Below are 20,031 nucleotides of genomic sequence, written 5' to 3'. Positions count from 1 at the left end.
TATTGAACATGTATTTTAAGTACATTTTTGTGTACATTAAAAGCTGACCTAACCATCTAACCTTGGGCTATATTTTAACAAATATTCTTTAAACTATATGTACAGATTAATAATAGGTGTTGTAAAATTATATGACAATTTTGTTTACACAATTGTATTTAATACATAAAATATCACACAGTACTACAAATTCATCATTTCATGAGGATTGGTTGAATGTGAGCGTAGCAAAAAAAAAAAAAAAAAAGCATTGGTTGAAAGACTTTTTATCAATTTAAACTTTCTCCAGGATTACTCTAGCCAGCTGGTTATACGTAATGTGTCAGTGTGTGATATGGCAACCAGGATAAACTGGATCTTGCTAGCAAGACTAAATCACATTGAGTAATGTTATTCCTTATGGAAGGCAAGGGCTTTAACTTACTAAAGAACCACAGGCAAGAATACTTATGTGAATCCTTATATTTAAGAAATCACATCTTAAGGATTGGGGGCAGGATCCTGCCCCCACGACTATCCCGAGGCTTCCGCTGAAGCCTAACCGGGGTTTCACACACTTCATGTCACATTATATAAATACAGTATAATGTGATTTGATATATCACATTATTGTGATTTCTGTGTATTGAAGACCAAGTAATAATAGTTCTGTTGAATTTAAGATAAAATAAAAATTTCACTTATTTTAACACTTTGGCGCACCCCGCTCGCCACCCCTCAACTGTGCGATATGGGACCCAGGGTGTCACGGGAGTGCGCGTAAATTTTGAAAAGTGTATACTCTCTTCAACTTTGTCACCTTAATTCTCGTCCTACGAGATTAAATTTGGTATCATTGTGTTCGCAATAGAATTCTCTACAGCACTAAATGCATATAAACTCCAAAAGCCCGGCTAATTATCCACAGCAAACAGAGAAAGTGCGAACGAGTTACCCAGGAGCGCGCAAACGCGATAAAATGTTTTCACTATTTTTACTCTGGTCACCTCAATTTTTATCCTAGGTCTTTCATTTTGGTCTCAATGGGTTCACAATAGAATTATCTAGAGGAACATTAGCATATAAAATAAAAAACCTGGTCACGCTCCAACCGCCGACGAGTTGAAGACGGGCCACGCGTTAGCCGCGAGTGAGTGCTCAGCCGCCTTCCAGCTACACTCCCAATTCCCGCCCTTTTCAAGCCTTTTTTTCGCAATTTTCTTCCTGGAAGGGCCTTGTTCATGATCACTATCCATCGTGGAGTAAGCGTAGATAGTTTCTAAAGCCGCAGTAAGAAATATAGCCACGGAAAATAGCCGAAATGTTCACACGTTTGAGATGCGAGGGGAGGCGACATTGGTCACAACAGTGGAGCGAAAACAATGGGCCCACGGCATGTGCCAAGCCGCCTGAGGGCCACGAGGCTCAACAAAGAAAATGGGAAGACATCGGCGTGCATTTTAAAACCAGTCCTAAAAAAATCGGATAAAAACCTGATTTTTGGCGATTATTTAAAGTGGATGACGCAATGCTGCGTCATCCCCGGAATTACCGCCAGTAAACGGATGACGCAATGCTGCGTCATGCCCGGGCGAAAGTGTTAAGTATGGAACTTATTAATATTTTTATATTTTTCAAATGAACTGTGTTTGAAGGCATTTATGAAACCATAGATTCCTGAGGATATGTGGGAGTTTAATGTAAATTGCTTCTATTCGTGGTCAAATTTTTATTTGGGGGAAGGGAGAAACAGTATGCCATTGTATTTTTTATCTCGAGTTTTGCAATGGGTTAATTCATTCTTCATCTTGAGCTTGTCTCATTACCAAGTACATGTGATATAATCGTGTCTGATGTGCTGCTGTTATATTTATTGCTTGGTATCCAAAAATGAGATGAAAAATTACAAAAATAAGAAAAATGGAATTGACAGCATAATCCATTGGCAATGACCAAGTGCCTGGAACTAAGATTAAGAAAAGAAGCAGTGGCAGCTGCAACAGAAGACTTAATAACCAACTTCCAGCTAACTCGGGGACCTGCAACAAGAAAAATATAAATACAACAACATCAATTAATTGATTTCAGTTTTAAGCCAAAAGCTATTAAAAATCCAGGAAACAAAGTTCCTAAATATTCTATGTGGTTGTGTTGACCAAACCACACTAGAAAGTGAAGGGACAACGACGTTTCGGTCCGTCCTGAACCATTTTCAAGTAGATTGTCAATCGACTTGAGAATGATCCAGGACGACGGATCGAAACATCATCCCTTCACTTTCTAGTGTGTGGTTTAGTCAACATATTTCAGCCACATTATTGTGACTCCTTGTCTGCATATGTGGTTGTCATTGTACACTAGAGACCTTTGGCAATCGTCTGCTGTATTGTGGGGGAGGGGGTAATCCTGAAAACTTAAGCAACGTTCCTGGCTTACCATTTTAGGTGCATCACCATCCATTTACTGATGCCTGTCCTTGGAAATACTGATACTGCAAATTTTCAGGAACTTTTATGGGCCAGGAAGATATTTGTGATGAGAAATCTATTAAAATACAGTAGTTGAAAATTTATTTTCAGAATGTCGTCAACATTTCTTCACCTCACTATGACCAAACTAAAATAATTATAATAGATTTTTCATTTCGCCCAACTTCAAAAATTAATGCTTTGATATAAAAAACCAGCGTTGAATGTAATGAAACGCCATTTTCTGGGTGAGTCCCGGAAGCTCCCTGGAGCTATCCCAGGCTGATATGCTAATGTCAGACTTTGGCATCAGTCATGTGTATGGAGTTCTTAGGCCTACCGGGGACCACGGCCAGAACCGGGCCCCCTCAGAGAGGCAAGGGGAGCAATGGCCTATAGAAGCCCCCGTGTAGTTGGAAGCATTCTATGTCTGCCATCGACCGGAACAGGCACCCAGAAAGGTAAGCGCCCCAAAACAAACCCCTATTCTGGTTAAAATTGCTACCTAAAACCGAACTAGTGGATAGAACTCCCCAACCGAAAACAAGCAAACTAGTGTGACGTCACACACTGCCGCGCCGCTGTCTGCGCAGCTCCCCCCCTCCCCGGGAGGGGGAAGGGGGAGCCCCAGACCCCCCCGCGCCGGCTACCCACACCTCAGTTCTTGAGGCTGGATGTCAAAAACGCAAAAAACCGCCGACCGGAGGGAGGGAGGGATGCCGGGGAGCCTCCGGGACTCACCCAGAAAATGGCGTTTCATTACATTCAACGCTGGTTTTCTGGGGGGAGCCCCGTCGGCTCCCCGGAGCTAACTACCCACAGACAGAAAAAGAGGGACTTACCCGGGAGGCGGTCGTCGCTCACCCCTCAACTCGAAGCCGAGACAACTGGCTGCAACCGCCGACCCAAAGCAACACAGGCCCGACGAGGCCCAGGGACATTCACAAGGTAACGAGCAGCCAGGACCCTGTTCGACCGCCAAAATCCCCCGCGCCCCAATATCAGACCAAGACATATTCCCAAAGACGGCAGCAAGAGCCGCGAACTTACGAACGTCATGGGCACGGGGATAGACCGCAGGCTGGCTGGACCTAATAACCCTGCGGACGACCTGAGAGACCCGAACCCGCGAACAGGGAAGAAGGGAAACCGGATCAACCCACAGCGCGTCCCCGGACACAGAAGCTGTGGCGCGCAAATAACGGCGAAGCGCCGCAACCGGACACAAAACATGATGCACCCCCGGCCTGACCAACCAAGCATCAACCACCCATGGACCCCTCCGGAACGCAGCAGTCTCATTCTTCGCCAGAAAAGAAGGAGACGGCTGCAAACGAACAAAACTATCACCACGACCAAAAGAGCAGAAACCCCTGCGCCGGAGGAGAGCATGAAGCTCCCCTACCCGACCCCCAGAGGCCAAAGCCAACAAGAAAAGTGCCTTGGAAAAACAATCCTGGACCGAAGGGGCCACAACGAAACGAGGAGATGAAAGGAAAGCGAGCACTCTGTCCAAAGACCAGGACGGCTCAGGCGACACATGAGCAGGCCGGAGGTGAAACAATGCACGAGACAGCTTGCGAAACGGCGCAGACGTAACATCGATACCGAAAGCAAGCTGAAGCGGCTCCGCCAGCGCCGCACGATACGAAGCGACAGTGTTAGGCATAAGATGACGGTCCTGAAACAACCACGAGAGGAAGGACAAGACCACCCGAACAGACAAGGAGCTAAGACGACGAAGACGCAAAAAGAAACGGAAGGACCGCCAGGAAACTTCATACTGCCACCGAGAAGAAGCCCTCAGGTGGGACACCAACAAGGAGGCCACCTGATCACCATAGAGATGATGATAGACTCGAGTCAAAAAAACCATACGCGAAGACTCGAGGAGAAGATCGAACCAGCTACGTGACGTACCGGCCCATCTGCTGAAAGAGGCGGAGCCGCGGGAAAACCCTCGGGTTCGGACACCGAGCAACCAGCGCCTGAAACCAAGGCTGGGCCGGTCACCAAGGGGCCAGAAGGACAACTCTCCCCCGGTAAGTCTAAGCGAGTCAGGACCTGGAGCAACAGCCGAACCGGGGGAAAGAGGTACAGGAACCCCCACCTCGACCAGTCGAGCCGAAAGGCATCGACCCCGACGGCCTCGCAATCGGGGAAGGGCGCCGTATAAACTGGAAGACGCCTCGACCACGCCGACGCGAAGAGGTCCACCTCGGGGCGCCCGAACGTCTGGCAAAGCCAACGGAAGGACTCGTTGTCGACCGTCCACTCCGTGGAGAGGGGAACGAAGCGAGACAGGGCGTCGGCCAAGACGTTGGACACGCCCCGTACGTGAACCGCCAGGAGAGCCAAACCCCGAGAACTCAGCAGACGAGTCACCCGAAGCGACCAACCCCAAAGAGACAAGGACCGCATCGAACCCCCGCGGTTCAGGCAATGAACCACCGGAGAGCAGTCCGAATGGAGCCGAATCGTCGATCCGCGGGCCACCCGAATCCTCCCCAGAGCAAACCACACTGCCGCGAACTCCCGCACCGTACTGTGAGCTCGACGGAAGGACGGATCCCAACGCCCCTGGCCGGCCTGGTGAGCACTGGTCACAAAACCCCAGCCGAGAGACGACGCATCCGTGTACACATCGAGCGAGGGCTCTGGTAGGCGCCAAGGCACTGAACCCCGAAAAACCCGAAGAGGAAGCCGGTGACGCAGCAACCGACGCAAGTCCCCCGGGGGTCGAACTCTGCGATCGCGAGAGAGGCGGAAGGGGGAACCCCGAAGGAACCAGAACAGCCGTCGAAGCCAAACCCGACCCGGCGGGTAGACCACCATCGCGAAGTTCAGGCTCCCGCACAGCCCCTCGAGCAACCGCCGGGTGACCCGAGGGCCCTCCAGAAACAGACGAAGGCGGGACCGCAGCCGCAGGAGAGACTCCGGAGGGAGAGACAAGGAGGCGGTTCGAGAGTCCCACACGAGACCCAGCCAAGTCCGAACCTGAGAGGGAACCAGATGGGACTTCCTCCAGTTCACCAAGAACCCGAACCCGGCGAGCTGGGAAAGAACCAAATCCCTGGCTAGCAAGCAAGCTGACTGGCTGGGAGCCCAAACCAGCCAGTCGTCGAGGTAGGCCAACACCCGAACACCTAGGAGATGCAAACGAGCCACCACAACCCGTGTAAGGCGTGTGAACACGCGAGGTGCCAGGTTCAACCCGAACGGGAGACAACGAAAGCGGTAACTCAGACGCCCCACTACAAAACCGAGCCAGTCCCTGAACCGCGGATGAATCGGGACATGCCAATAAGCGTCCCGGAGGTCCAGGGACACCATCCAAGCTCCCGGCTCCAAGAGGAGCCGAACCTGAGACAGCGTAGTCATCCGAAAGGAGGGGCAATGAACCCAGGGGTTCAGACGGGACAAGTCCAGAATGAACCGCAGGTCCGCGCAGTCCCGTTTCGGAACGGGAAACCCATCTGAGGGACGACGTCGTTTCGACGACGCCCAAGCGTACCCACTCCAAGACGACTCGACAGAGCGCAGGGGAAGAAGCCTGCCCTGCCAGCCCCGACCCCCCAAAGGGGGGAGGGGCCACCCAACGCCACCGCAGGCCGCGAGACACGACCCGAAAGGCCCACGAATCGTGGGACCAGGCGCGGGCGAACAGCGCAAGCCGCCCCCCCATCGCCCCGTCAAAGGGGCAAACCGCGAAAGGGCCGGCGACCCTTACGAGACCCAGAACCCCGCACAGCGCGAACACCGCGCCGACCAGACGAGGGAGGGTCCGCAGGAGGAGCCAACCCCAAACCTGACACCAGAGGCCTACCACGACGAGAGGAACCCCGAGCCCTGGCACGACCTTTCCGGGAAGACCCACCCCGGGACCCCCGGAAAACCAACAAGTCCGACATCAGACGACAAGCCGCCGACGCAGCCTGAATAAACTGCGCCACAGCCGACTCCCCAAACAGGAGAGGACAAAAAGGTGAAGAACGCCTAAGAGCCAGAGCCCAAGCAGGTTCCACGGAGGAACCCAGCACCGCCTGCCGACACGCGAGACGGGAAGCGTAGAACAGGGAAACCGCATCCCGCAAAATCGGCGTGAACAGCTTCAACAAGGCAGCCGACGAACGCGCAGCCGAGGACAAGGTGCCGGACCCCGGGACTGACCCAAGCGTCCCCACATCCTCCACGAGCCAATCCGAAGACAGCTCCAGGAGGGAAAAGAACCGCAAGGCCGAACACAAAAAGGCCCCGAGCGCGCAAGTCCTCCGCCACGAGCGCCGCCGAAAGGGAGGGAACCTGCACATGGAGCTGAATAACGCCCACATCGCGGGGAAGGGCAGGGGCAAACAAGCACTCATTCAGGTACTCAAGTTCACCCCCCAGGAAAACCTGAAGCACCGTGGAAGCTTCCCGCCACTCCAGCGTGCGGGAACGACAAAGAATGCCAGGAATCCAGACCAAACAAGGGGCAGTCTGCTAGCCAGGACGACTCCGGAACCTCGTAACGGAGCCAGAAAGGGAACGAAGTCCCAAACCTGAACGTGGACGGATCCATTTCCGAGGCATAATCAGGGTCACGCAGGAGGTAAGCTGCAAAGGCCGCTCGCACCACACCAGGTTGGATGCGATAAGCCGAAAACCTCCGGAAGGACGGAACCGACGTACCCGGGGGAACACGGAACCGTACCCGGGGAGGGGCCGACACCAAATCCAACTCGTACGCAGAGGGGGGGAAAGAAAACCCCACTCCTTGTAACAATAAGCCCCGCTCAGTGGGAAGAAAAACCCAGGCGGGGTCCAGCGGGGCCCAAGGCCCCCAAGTCAGCCCCTCCCCAGCCTCGAGGTCCGTCACCACAGGACCCGAGGCCGAGTCCTCTCCCCAAGCCCCGACCCCACAAGACAAGGACGGAGCAGCCGGAAAAGCTGGAGGAAGGGGGGCCCACTGGTCAGACCCTGAAGCTTCGGCCGGGAGACAAGACTCGAATGCCTCTGCCACCCCCCCGGAAGGGGCAACCCCCGAAGCTGCCCGAGTCTCGAGATCAAGTAACCCCTGCTCCGACCCCGAAACCCTCAGACGCTTCGGGGCCGGAAGCAGGGGCGGGGGACCAGAACGAACAGAAGGGGAAGGACGAGGAGGTGCGGACTGAACCAGGATCGAAGCGACCCCCACCCCCAAGTCCGGGTCTCTAAAAGCAAAGCGGGGCAGCCCCGGGGCATCCGGGGAAGCAACCAACCGAGCGCGTTGCAACAGACGAAACCTAGACTGCAACGCACGTGCCGCCTGTACCCGAATAGAATCATCAGAGGATTGGGTAAATTGAGTCACAAGCAAGCAGCAACACTCACAGGACTCAGGGTCGAAAGTATCACCGACCCAACAGGCAGCGTGGCAGAGGCAAAAACAATGAGGGTCACCCTGAGACAAGGGGACCGAGCAACCCTCAAACTCGCACACAGCGAGTGGGGACTCCGGGGTCACATCCATCGGACCCACGCGCCCCCTAGGGGATTCCCAGGGTCCTGAGCGTTTACTTTAAGAGGACTCGCGCTCAGGTAGTCCCAGGCAGGGTGCTGCAAACCGGCGCCCAAAACTACCAAGCAAACTTCTAAAGCTGAACCCCAGGGACGTGTACACTCACGGGGACCTAGCAGGGGGCGCCACCGAGGAGAACAGTGGAAGGGCAAAAACAAACTGAATAAAATGACAGAACCCCCCACCAGGCAAAAACAAAAAGAAAAACAAAACCCCGCAAGAGGACAGCGAACCCCAAGGAACAGAGCCGGCCGCGATGTCGGGAATTACAAGCTGAGCAGCACCCTGCGCCCCTACCAGTGCAAACTGCCTCTTACCTGCCGGTAACAAGGGAGAACAGAACACCCAAGAGCCCAACAGGCGGCCGAAAAACCGAAAGGTAAAACGGACCAGCAGAGGCAGACCCCGAGGAGCCTGTGGAAGGTGGCCCCAAGCCCCAAGGGCAGTACTTACAGGGCACCTAGGGAAGGCAGCCCTAGGCGCATGCAGCCCGAGTACTGAAGATAACTCCTGGCTCTCGCACCCACAAAACTAACACCACACTCAAAGCACAGTGCAGTAGCGACACCGGAGCCAGAGCACACGACCATCGCCTATAGCATCAGCCTCAAGAACTGAGGTGTGGGTAGCCGGCGCGGGGGGTCTGGGGCTCCCCCTTCCCCCTCCCAGGGAGGGGGGAGCTGCGCAGACAGCGGCGCGGCAGTGTGTGACGTCACACTAGTTTGCTTGTTTTCGGTTGGGGAGTTCTATCCACTAGTTCGGTTTTAGGTAGCAATTTTAACCAGAATAGGGGTTTGTTTTGGGGCGCTTACCTTTCTGGGTGCCTGTTCCGGTCGATGGCAGACATAGAATGCTTCCAACTACACGGGGGCTTCTATAGGCCATTGCTCCCCTTGCCTCTCTGAGGGGGCCCGGTTCTGGCCGTGGTCCCCGGTAGGCCTAAGAACTCCATACACATGACTGATGCCAAAGTCTGACATTAGCATATCAGCCTGGGATAGCTCCGGGGAGCCGACGGGGCTCCCCCCAGAAAAGAAGTTTTGTTTAGAATTTTTTATGAACATTTAGAAAGGAACCCTCCCCCCCCCCCAACAAAAAGGGGGGGGGGGTTAAAAACTTAAAATTCATGGCAGTCAAGTTAACTGGCACAACCATATACAGTATTAGGCACATTTACATTACATTTATTCCTATCTTGTTTTTCATGCTTTTCAATGCTTTCATTGCACCAGTTACTTTCTATTACTAATTGAGCCTACTCTCAACTTTGAATGCACAAATTTTCACTTTTTATTACTCAAGCTGTACATCCCAGGTACTTAACTGATTGACCACTTCCAGTACTTTATCATTTGTGTTTGTTTTACACAAATAATTGTTCTTCCTTTCTTTCTTGACCATAACTATACAGTATTTTGGTTCAAACTCATAGGTAATTATTATATCAAATGCAATAACATTTCCATCTACCTACATAACATTTCACATACATATTATGCTCCAATTACTCATATAAGAACTATACAATAAATTTCTACTTATTTAATTATTATTACAGTAATTATTATAATTATTAATATTCTTACCTTATTAATATTCTTATCTCCTACATTAATATCAGCCCAGTCACCCATTTATTCTCACTGAGGGTGCAAATCATACAGTGAATGTAATGTCGTGACCTTCCTGGTTGGCCCGTCTGTAGTTTCAAGTACTTTAAGCACTGGTACTGCTAAGCCTTCAGGTTGTACCAGGCCTCTGAGATTTACGCAAACCTACTGAGAACCAGGACCAAAATCCGGCTCGCTCAACAAGGTGAAGGGAAAATGGCGATGAGAGATCTATCTAAAAATTAAGAAAACTGACCTGAAAGTCCAGAAACAAAATGGTGCAATGATGGTTAAGATGCATAAACACCTGAAGCCCCAACTTTCATGGCCACCCTAAATGGCAACCCAGGGTCCTTATCCTTCACCCACCTCAACTCATGGGCTGGGAATGACAGCCCAGAGGTCTAAGGGAATCAAAATGGCATACAGCCCTCACAACAGTACCAGGAGTGGGAGTAGAGTTTTACCTTATGTAGATTGGGGTGCCATCTATTGGCTGCAATGCAAATTGGAGATAGGAATTTTCACCCATTTTCAACCATGCTTTGTATTGTTTTCCTCATTTCATTTGTTTAGTGGGAAGAAGATGCAAAGCTCATTACACCACACAGTGGTGGGATCACCACCTACTGTACATAGATTAATAGGGGATGTGAAAAGAATGAAACAGCCATCAGCTTGCACATTCACTTTTTTTTGTAAAGAGAGTGGTAGACAGTTGGAACAGGATAGGTGAGAAGGTGGTGGAGGCCAAAACTGCCAGTAATTTCAAAGCATTATTCGACAAAGAGTCCTGGGAAGACGGGACACCATGAGCATAGCTCTCATCCTGTAATTACACTTAGGTAATTACATACAAATAAGAAAGGAAGAAACATTGTGAAGAAAAATATTAAACAGCAATGTGAAGAAAATAGAACAGACTCCCAATTGGCATTAGTGTAAATGTTGACAAAGATAAGAACCATCACTAGAGGAAATGAGAAATTGACCTGAATTTATCTGAGGGCCACTAACACTAGTGGCTTCAACAAGGACAGAAAGTCAGCAGGAAATGTTGCATATAATAAGAAAAAACAAGAACTGCTTTTTGAGATTATATCAATATAATGCCTTTCACTTTATTAACAAAATACTACACTTAACAGAACAAATCTTGCCTAGCACCACTCTGCTACAAATTTTATATTTTTTACGGTAATTCTAAACCCTGTAAAGTGCAATGCACTTACTAGAAAAATATTTTGAATAGGGAAAAGGAGGCACTGTAAGTGCAATTACAAAATTCATTGGCATAAAGAATTTGCAAGTACAGTACTACATAAGGTAAGCTAAAGATGGCTTGTAGAATCTCTTGAAAAAAGATGAATGGCCAGATCCATTCAGTAATACAGTATACAAAAATTAAACTAAACAATTTCTTCAATGTTTTCAATTAAAGCACTGTACAGTACTGTACTAACCTTTTCTTCCAGATTTCCAATGTATCCTATGTAGAGACGAATAACTTCAATCAGGGGCAAAGCGATGTAAATAGCAACCAGAATAAACTGGTAGAGATTGGTCACATACTGAAACTACACAAATTAATATTATTGATAATATTTTCATTTAATTGTGTATGAGTAATTTTACAATGTAAAATTCACCATTTATATGAGTTAATTTTAAAGCAATTATGAAGCCTGACAATAAAAAGAGAGAAGGAAGGAAGGAACTATCAAGGGAAAGTGCCAAGCCATTACGACTATATAGCACTTGGAAGGGGTCAGGATAAGGGTTGAGGATGGGATGGGGGGGGGGGGGGGGGGAATAAAAATAGAGAATTGAGTAATAATGAAAATAGAACTGAGAAAATGATCTGTACATTTTCAGATGTGAATATGGTTTAAATAAATGAATGTGAGAAATAAAGTACAGTAACTGAAGATAATATGCATGCACGGTACAGTTTTACTGGCAAACTGCAACACATGTAATAAATGGTTAATTTCTTTCAAGTTTTTTGTGCATAGTTTCTATATGAGGTTTCCTTAAAGATATTAAAGCAAGAAATGCTTTTAAGGAACAAGTATTGCAAATCAGACCAACCTTTAAAGTCATCATGACAACTGAGGTTGCACACCAACAGGGAAAAAAAAGTGCAGAGAAGTATATAACCATTTGCAATGGAAGACTTGATACCACCTCATTTCCTGGAAAATAATGGAGAAAGAAGCACTAAATACACACAAAAGTTATATTTATTTAAACCTGCATTACTATATTGATAAATGTAAAATCAACAAGGATTTTTATTATATTAAAACATACTGTATATGCATGTAATTGTATCGTAGTACAGTATGCACAAATTCATGTTAATGTTATTTGTATACAATATGTTTTTTTCATTTTTGGACTAAACAAAAGACAAACTGCTATTCTCCAGATACTACTACTACTATTACTACTACTCATAATAATAATAATACTACAGAAAGAAATCACATGAATGTAATGTATTACAGTAATGAGAAATTCAGTAGGAGCCATGTGAAGGTTTTGAACTTATGGTCTGGGTACTCCCAAGCTAATGCCATAGACAACTACACTACAAAATGGTCAAAAGCATCGCAACCTGAAAAGCAAGTGAATCCTCTAGGGTTCCTGAGGCTTCACCGAAGGAAAAATCAGGGTTTCACACATGCCCTCTGGCTTGCAGTCAAGTGTTCAAGTGTTTGAGCATTCAAATACTCAAACACCAATGTTATGTACTCTCACAACCCATTGTACCTTCTTGAATATAAATAAATAAATATATAAATAAAAAGAACTATTGTACTGTGTAATTTTGACCATAATATACATGGTTATATTTGCCAATATTTCCTTGCAAATGGATGATTGTGTCTTGCCATCTGGATAAAAACACCCGGAGTTCAGGAACATGGTTACTGCATGTACAGTGTCCATTCTGTTATCATTTTATGGAACAGAATCTCTTGAACAAATCCACAAGGGCCGTGACGAGGGTTCGAACCTATGTCCGAGAGGATCCCAGACGCTGCCTTAATCGACTGAGCTACGACATGGTAAAAGAAGTTCTACTGACCTTACTCGGATCCTGCAGCCTCTCCGAGACACAAACCAGGATTTTACACAATTCCCCCATGCACCCGAGCTCTATCAATAAGCTGTTATACCTCTTTGCCCTTACTTCATTACACACACAAATCACAATAGCCTGATGCCTCAAATGAACAAACATGAATTTTTGAAGCAACATACAATACCTTTAGGTAGATTGACGCTCTGGTCAAAGTGCACTCCCTCTACCAAACTATTTACACTAATGGTTCCCTACATCAATCCACTGGAACTGCTGGATGTACAGTTGCTCTGACAATGAGAGATGGCTCCTATTCTGAGTAGGGGAGCTTGTATAAATGACTAGGCCTCCATTCTTCAGACAGAAATATTTCCCACAGGAATCACACTCAAACAAGTGCTGTATATGTATCAAAAGTTGACACATTAATTGTAAGTGATGTTGCCATCTTTGATTGTACTCAAATCTTAAGACATAACTGGGATATAATTGTGTCTAAAAAGAAGACAAGATATAATAAAATAATCATTGATAGTCAGGAGTGTCTCCTGTGGGTCCAATCCCATATTGGCCTCCAAATGCATGATAGAACTGGTGAGTTAGCCAAAGCATGAGCTCTTAAAGAGGCAACTGATTACCATTTTGGATTGCCTTTGGGCCAACAGAGGGTAGAAATATACCAAGAACTTCAACATAATTTAGTAGATTTGAGACAAAGTGAAATTTACACTAATTATTCCATCCATCATCATACCACTATGCAGGAAGAGCCACATCTCTATTTGTCATCCAATGAAGTCAGCAGACTTCTCGACATTACTACAGCTAGGCTTAGGCTTGGCTACAAGTATGCCTGGAGATTTGCACACCTGCTGAAGTAGACCTGTAGAACTGTTCACATAGCTTACATAAAAAATGAGGTACTTAGTATTACCAGAAATCTTAACCAAATATCCAAAGTTTGCTTACTGTTGTTAGCCCACGCACATGATTGTAAACTTTCCACTGTCACCAGTTGGAAGGGTGTCGAGTGCATGATTCGTGACTATGTAGCTGGCTCACCACAGATATAAACTTCTTGGTTTAGAGACTGTTGTGTTTCAGTAATTGAACGAATTATGTTAAAATTACTATAGATATATTGGGTATACATTAAAATGTTTAGAATCTTGCTTAGCTAAATAAGTTTGGGGTTCAATTCTTGAGCCCATTATGTGCCTCTGTAACCTTTTCCACTACTGCCAATGGGGTGGGTATGGGGTACGGGATAGATAAAGAAACAAAATTAATTTAATGACTGGTTCAGTGGTGGTGCATGGGAACACCAGGCCCAGAACCAATATTAGACTTTGAGGCTTCTTTCCATAGATAACCTATTCAAAAAGTATTTAAAAAGTTCTTAATTCACCGTTAAGTGAAATTAAATGGTGATGGTGGTAAAAAACATTTCAAATATTAATTTTACTTTATACAGTACACTCATAAGAAAAAGCATTCATTTTCTTTACAAATAAAGATGCTCATAAAATATCTCATAAAAGATTATTAGTTATACAGTATCTCATAATCTAGTCAACATTAAAAGCCATTATGACACATACCGTATGAATTTTCACCAAGTTGACTAAATGAAACACCAGGGAAAAATGTTCCAGTTAAAGTCTCAACTGTGTTTGATACAAGTCGTCTTGCATTTCCTTGAATTCTGGACATGTTGATTGGTAAGCTGCCCAAAGTGCAGCTGAGAATGGTCTGTGCTTTTTATTATGAACGAACAGTAGCTGTGAATGGTCTTTGGTCTCTTTTTATGGATGAATAGCAGCTGATAAAGATCTGTGGTCTGTGCAAAGGACGGTCAGTAACTGTGAATGGTCTGTGGTCTATAGTCTAGATTGTTTACCAATTGCAGCCGTCAACATATAGTTGTGGTCTACTATAGACGAATAGTTAATGTTAATAGCTTCAACTCGGCAGTTTTTTATTTTATTTTAATCTTGTGTATACAGTTCTTTAAATTACGACAGAAACTCCTTTAACAGCTAAGACTGAGGTAATGGATTTCTTCCTGGAGCACTGCACTACAACACGTGGAGGAGACTAATGTTTACAAACAACGTAACCCGCCGGAGGTGTTGCCATGGCAACTGTCCCATCATCCATGTGAATCTCTAGTTGGGGTTCATTCTAGTTGGGTCGCAGTGAAAATAATCATTATAATTATTAGATCTTTGTGTTAAATGTTCCGAAATCTTAGCGAAGTATCCAACATTTGCTGACTGTAGGTGCAGCATGCACATGACTGTAAAGCTGCCGCCCAGTTGGGTGGGTGTGCAGCAAGACTAGTAACTGTGTGACTCACCATAGATATAAAGTGACTTGTATAGTGACTGTTGTGAGCCTCTTGATGATCACTTGTGACACAAAAGATTATTGATGTGTGTATTTGTGTAGGTGATTAAATATGTATGTGTATGTATATATGTATGCGTATATATATGTACATGTATGTATGAGAGTGTGTACATGTATATATAACATTAATAATTGTGTAACTAGCGTCAAAAGAATGTTATTTGCTTAGCTAAACGAACTAGAGGGTTCAGTTCCTGAACCGATTCTGTGCCTCTGTAATCCTTTACACCACCGCCCACGGGATGGGTATGGGGTGCATAATAAAGAAAGAAATTGAATTGAACATGCAGTTGATCTTCACCGGGGGGGAAGGGGGGGTAGGGACTCAATATAAGTAAGTCGGTGCTTTCCCCTGTCAGTGTGAAGTGTGGCCGTTTTCTCTGATGCTGACTAACGAACAAAGAAAACGTAGTTGGAAGATCAGCTGATTGACACTACTGATCAGTCAGGTGGACGAGTGAAGGAGCGCCAGAGTAAACAAACCTTTACCAGAGCTTCAGTCACAACACACTCTAAAAACCAACTTCAAGCAAGACGCAGCTCTCTCAAAATACTCCTCAGCGTCTAGCGCACACTAGGAGGAGGAGGAGACCTTCCACTTCGCGTGAAACAAGTGGCCACAGCAAATGTTAAATGCCTCCAAGTTAGGCCATATCAGAGTAATCTCAAAAAGAAATCAAATAACATATAAATATTGCAGCCGGAGCTACTGAGTGATACCATCATCATATTCTCCAGCCACCGTAGAAATATTGAAGTTTCGTGCCACAAATTACCTTTATTAACAGTGTCTTACACAAACCTCACTCGTGCACCTTTGAGAGATGTGTGACCAAGCACCGCCGCTCAGGCAGTTACCGTGAGGAGAAAACTTTATTGCAGATTTGTCATATCATTAATGAGAGGAAGGAACTTAGAGAACCGGAAGTCAGAGCACAAGTTATAATGGCTGGCGAGTTTGATGCTGAGAAGCGAGACGAGATCTTGAGACAGACAGCTAAAGATTATGCTGCATATTTTGAAGTGGATGCAACCTCGGAGGTTAGTTTCTCGCTGTAGCCATTATTATAAGTTATGCTTTAATTTTATTTAGTTTTGTTTGGTACAGCTGGGAAAACTGGTCTTACTAAAAATTATAATAAAAATAGCAAATTAAAAAAGAATTTATGGCTGCATTTTGATCTTTGTTGATGACCGACATCAAGGTGGTTTTGCAATGATAAGGTGGTGGTAGAAAATATAAAGATTGTTAACATTCCACTTTTCTTTAAAGGCCTATAAATATGTAATGGATTGCAAACACATATTGTAGACATATTTTATCTAGAACCTCTTAAGATTTAAACTAATTCTAGATGAAATATATCTACCCTCATTATGTATTGTAATCAAATAGGAATTCCAGTATAAACTTTGAAGCTGATTTAAGTTTACGACAATAATGATTTACTAATTTGAACTAGTTTAAAAAAATATACAGTATTGCATTATTTGGATAGTTGTAAGTGCACCAGTAAGATCATAAATGATTTTAGTATGAGATCATTCACAGTAAAATATAAAATTTTGTTTAGATTTGACTTAATATCCATGTTGTTAGTCTGTCCTCTGCCACTTGCTGGTGCTATGCTGTACATATAGTCATACTGGCCAAGTACTTCATCCTCATATTGGCCTTAATAGCTAGAAATTGGTTTATGTTTCATATTGTTTATACCCTGTATAAATTACTAATTATTAATAATTATTATTATTATAATTATCATTTATTATAATTATCACTATTATAATTATCATTATTATAATTATAATTATTACTATTATTATAATAATTATCACTTATAATTATCATTATTATAATTATAGTTATTATTACAATTATCATTTATTATTATTATTATTATTATTATAATATAATTATCATTATTACAATTATCATTATTATTACAATTATCATTATTGTTACAATTATTATTATACAGTAATTATCATTTATTATTATTATAATTATCATTAATTATTATTAAAAAATCTAAGAAAGTGCAAATATTCTACATAGAATTTGTTTATCCATTGTACAGAGATCCGCTCTTGATCGTGAGCTGGAATCAATGTTGACGAGATTAGAAGAATATGGCAGTCTTCTTGAAAGGGTACGCATAAAATTTTAGGGAATATTTGCTATCATCCATAAAATAACATTAACAAATTAAAGGCCTGTGTCTTTGTTTTCCTTGATTTCTTCTTTTATTGAATTAACAAATAGTTATTAGAAAATGCTAACTTTGTGAGGTATGGTTTTAGCTTGCCTATTTGAAGAATTCCACGGGGCACTGATTTGACTATCCCATAAGTGAAATAGTTGCTAATTGCTAACACAGAAACAATTGTCCTTCGATTTGAGTCAACATTTTACATGATGGGACAGTGATATGATTTAGATATAGATTTTTTATTCATGTAAAGGTACATACATTGAATTACATACATAATGTTGGATTTAAAGATAGAGATAGTACATACAATACCTAAAGCCACTAGTATGCATAGCATTTTGGATGATATATTTATATTATTGTACAGTATAAGTATTTCTTTATGCCTCTAAAACCTTTAATATTGTTGAACACTCAGCTGTGTAATGGTTAGTGGTTAGTGGCAAGAAATTTTATCTGGAAGAGGTGAAAAATCAAAGAAACAAATCACTATAGATTTGGTATCTTGATAGGGCTTCATTAGAGGTTTCTTGTGTACAGTTATATTTGTTTTGTTTCTTCTCATTTTTTCTCAGGGTGTTTTGTTCAATATGCTTAAACATATTGGCTTGAAACATAACATACTTTAGCTACTTGGACTGGATTGTAGAGCGAAGGTCTTACTTCGTGCAGGTCAGCGTTCAATCCCGCAACCTTCCTAGTAGTTTGGCACTACTGTATTCTTTACCTCTGTCCTATCCCAAATACTTATAGTCATTCTTTTCAAGTGCTAAATACTGTACTGTAGTCGTTTGGCAAGGTAATTATCAGGAGAAAATGCTAAGCCATTATGACTGTATAGCACTTGGAAGGGAAGGATTTAGGATAGGATGGAGGAAAAGAATAGTGCCGAACCACTTACATGGTTGGGAATTGAATGCCAACCTTCAAGTAGTAGAGTTGCTCATAGGTGTATTTGGCTTTTGTGTTTATAGGTTACAGGTAATTTCACTTTAACTTATCATCTAGTGGGCATAGTTATGTAGAGGTAACCAAGAACTCCATCTTTTGTTCTGTGGTCTGTGTCAAAGGAACTAGTGACTTACCCAAGTCACTTATGTTGACCTTATTTTGCATCCTAGTGAAAGCTCTTGTTGAACCTATTTTGCATCTAGGTCCTTGGTGAGTAGGATGAAATACCTGGAAAATTTTCAGAACTGGCCTAGGCAGTATGCATTGCACCTTGCATTGCGATGATTTCGGGGCTCAACATCCTTGCGGCCCGGTCCTCGAGCAGGCCTCCTCCTCGACATGAGTCTAGATGTAACAGGACCTTGTTCTGTAGCCTGGTAGTGTTAATGTAACCAATCCTCTTAAATAGTACATCACATTTTGACACAAATCTGCTATGGCCAAAAAATTATGTACTGTACTATAAATCTTAGCTGCTTGGAAAATTGACTTGATGTCCACGTTTTCTATTTGTGGGTCCTTGGTTAGACTAGGTCCGGGCAGTTTAGTACATAATTTAAGTGACATTGTGAATACTGGAGAGGACAGGCTGGTTAGTGAGGCATTCAAGCTACTTAAGTTTAGAAAGAATAGTATATTTTGAATCAACTTTGAACTTCATTACTACATTATAAATTATTTATTTTTTATCTTGAAACACAAACAATATGACATTAGATGGTAACATTATCATTTTTGAATGTACCTGTATTCTATACTTATTTAAATACTAATTATATTGTATATTGTTTGATGATCTGTTGTCTTGAATTTTAGAGGGTTTTAATGAACCTGTTTCTCTTCCTTTAGTATAATAGTGTTATAATTTTTATTTTATCTAGACTCGCAGCGAGAGTCGACACACCATGGATGTGCTGGTTCCACAGGTTTATTCAAATTACCAGGTAAAAAATATTTAAAGGTGTAGTATGTTCATTTATTGAAAATATTGTTTAATAATACCTAACAAATTACCTGTATTTAGTTGCTCTTATGATATACAGTACTGTACATAGATGGTTCTTTCTGAAAAAGTTTTAATGTTTGTACTTTAGGCTCTTCAGCGTACCTTCCAAAGTATTGATCATTTGGAAAGATTAGTAGTACATGTCAAAGATGACTTGGTTAAGATGGAGACGTCTGTAAATCAAGCTGAGGCAGACATAGGCTCAAGTCATAGTTTTACAACAGTTATTAGGCCACTTTTCTTTGTGAGTAGAAAATGCATGTTTGTCTTTACAATTCAGTGACATCCAGTAATGATAAAATATCTTAAAGATAATGTAGATTCCTGTGGAAATAAGTTTGAGCATTTATTTACCAATACAAAGCATTTATGTTAGTGTTGTTATTTTACATCTATTATATTTTTCAGAAGAAAGAACAGTATCCAATCAGAACCCCAACATCATCACAGCTGTCATTCAACCGTCCTACAATTTTTCATGCTGAAGATTATTTTGCAAGTGCTGTGGGCACTACTAACACTTTAGGTTTAAAACTGCCACAATAGCAAACCTACATTTACTTATGTAATTGTTGGTTGTTAGTATTGCCTTAATTTTATTGTTATTTGTTACCTTTCCTTATATTGTACAAGTTTTACACTTACTGTTCTGTCATTTATTATGATATTAATCAAATTTTTCAGAGCTTTTATAACACTAGTTAAGGAACTGAATGGTATCTTATGTTAGCAATATGTACATAAATGTTATTAAACAAA

General features: G+C 43.6%; 2 protein-coding genes across 3 annotated transcripts; one reads left to right on the top strand and one right to left on the bottom strand.

Moving 5' to 3' along the window:
* Positions 1–1,688: 1,688 nt before the first annotated feature.
* On the bottom strand, positions 1,689–14,885 carry LOC123745352 (transmembrane protein 17). Of its 2 annotated transcripts, XM_045725839.2 has the most exons (5): positions 14,289–14,885; positions 13,657–13,777; positions 11,688–11,791; positions 11,060–11,173; positions 1,689–2,018 (listed from the first exon to the last, which is right to left on the bottom strand). In XM_045725839.2, the coding sequence occupies exons 2-5, from the start codon at positions 13,721–13,723 to the stop codon at positions 1,776–1,778; spliced, it is 528 nt and encodes a 175-aa protein (XP_045581795.1). In that variant the 5' UTR covers positions 13,724–13,777; positions 14,289–14,885; the 3' UTR covers positions 1,689–1,775. The 2 variants fall into 2 exon arrangements, with proteins under 2 accessions (XP_045581795.1, XP_045581794.1); XM_045725838.2 differs by lacking the exon at positions 13,657–13,777 and having other exon boundaries at positions 14,289–14,854.
* Positions 14,886–15,529: 644 nt separating this feature from the next.
* Blos4 (biogenesis of lysosome-related organelles complex 1 subunit 4) lies at positions 15,530–20,031 on the top strand. Its single transcript, XM_045725837.2, has 5 exons — positions 15,530–16,140; positions 17,181–17,252; positions 19,148–19,210; positions 19,361–19,516; positions 19,681–20,031. The coding sequence occupies exons 1-5, from the start codon at positions 16,045–16,047 to the stop codon at positions 19,816–19,818; spliced, it is 525 nt and encodes a 174-aa protein (XP_045581793.1). The 5' UTR covers positions 15,530–16,044; the 3' UTR covers positions 19,819–20,031.

This window comes from Procambarus clarkii, chromosome 44 (genome assembly GCF_040958095.1).
Source record: "Procambarus clarkii isolate CNS0578487 chromosome 44, FALCON_Pclarkii_2.0, whole genome shotgun sequence".
NCBI classification, from domain to species: Eukaryota; Metazoa; Arthropoda; class Malacostraca; order Decapoda; family Cambaridae; genus Procambarus; species Procambarus clarkii.
Note: the sequence above shows the minus strand (reverse complement) of the source record. Positions and strands in the feature narration are given on the sequence as shown.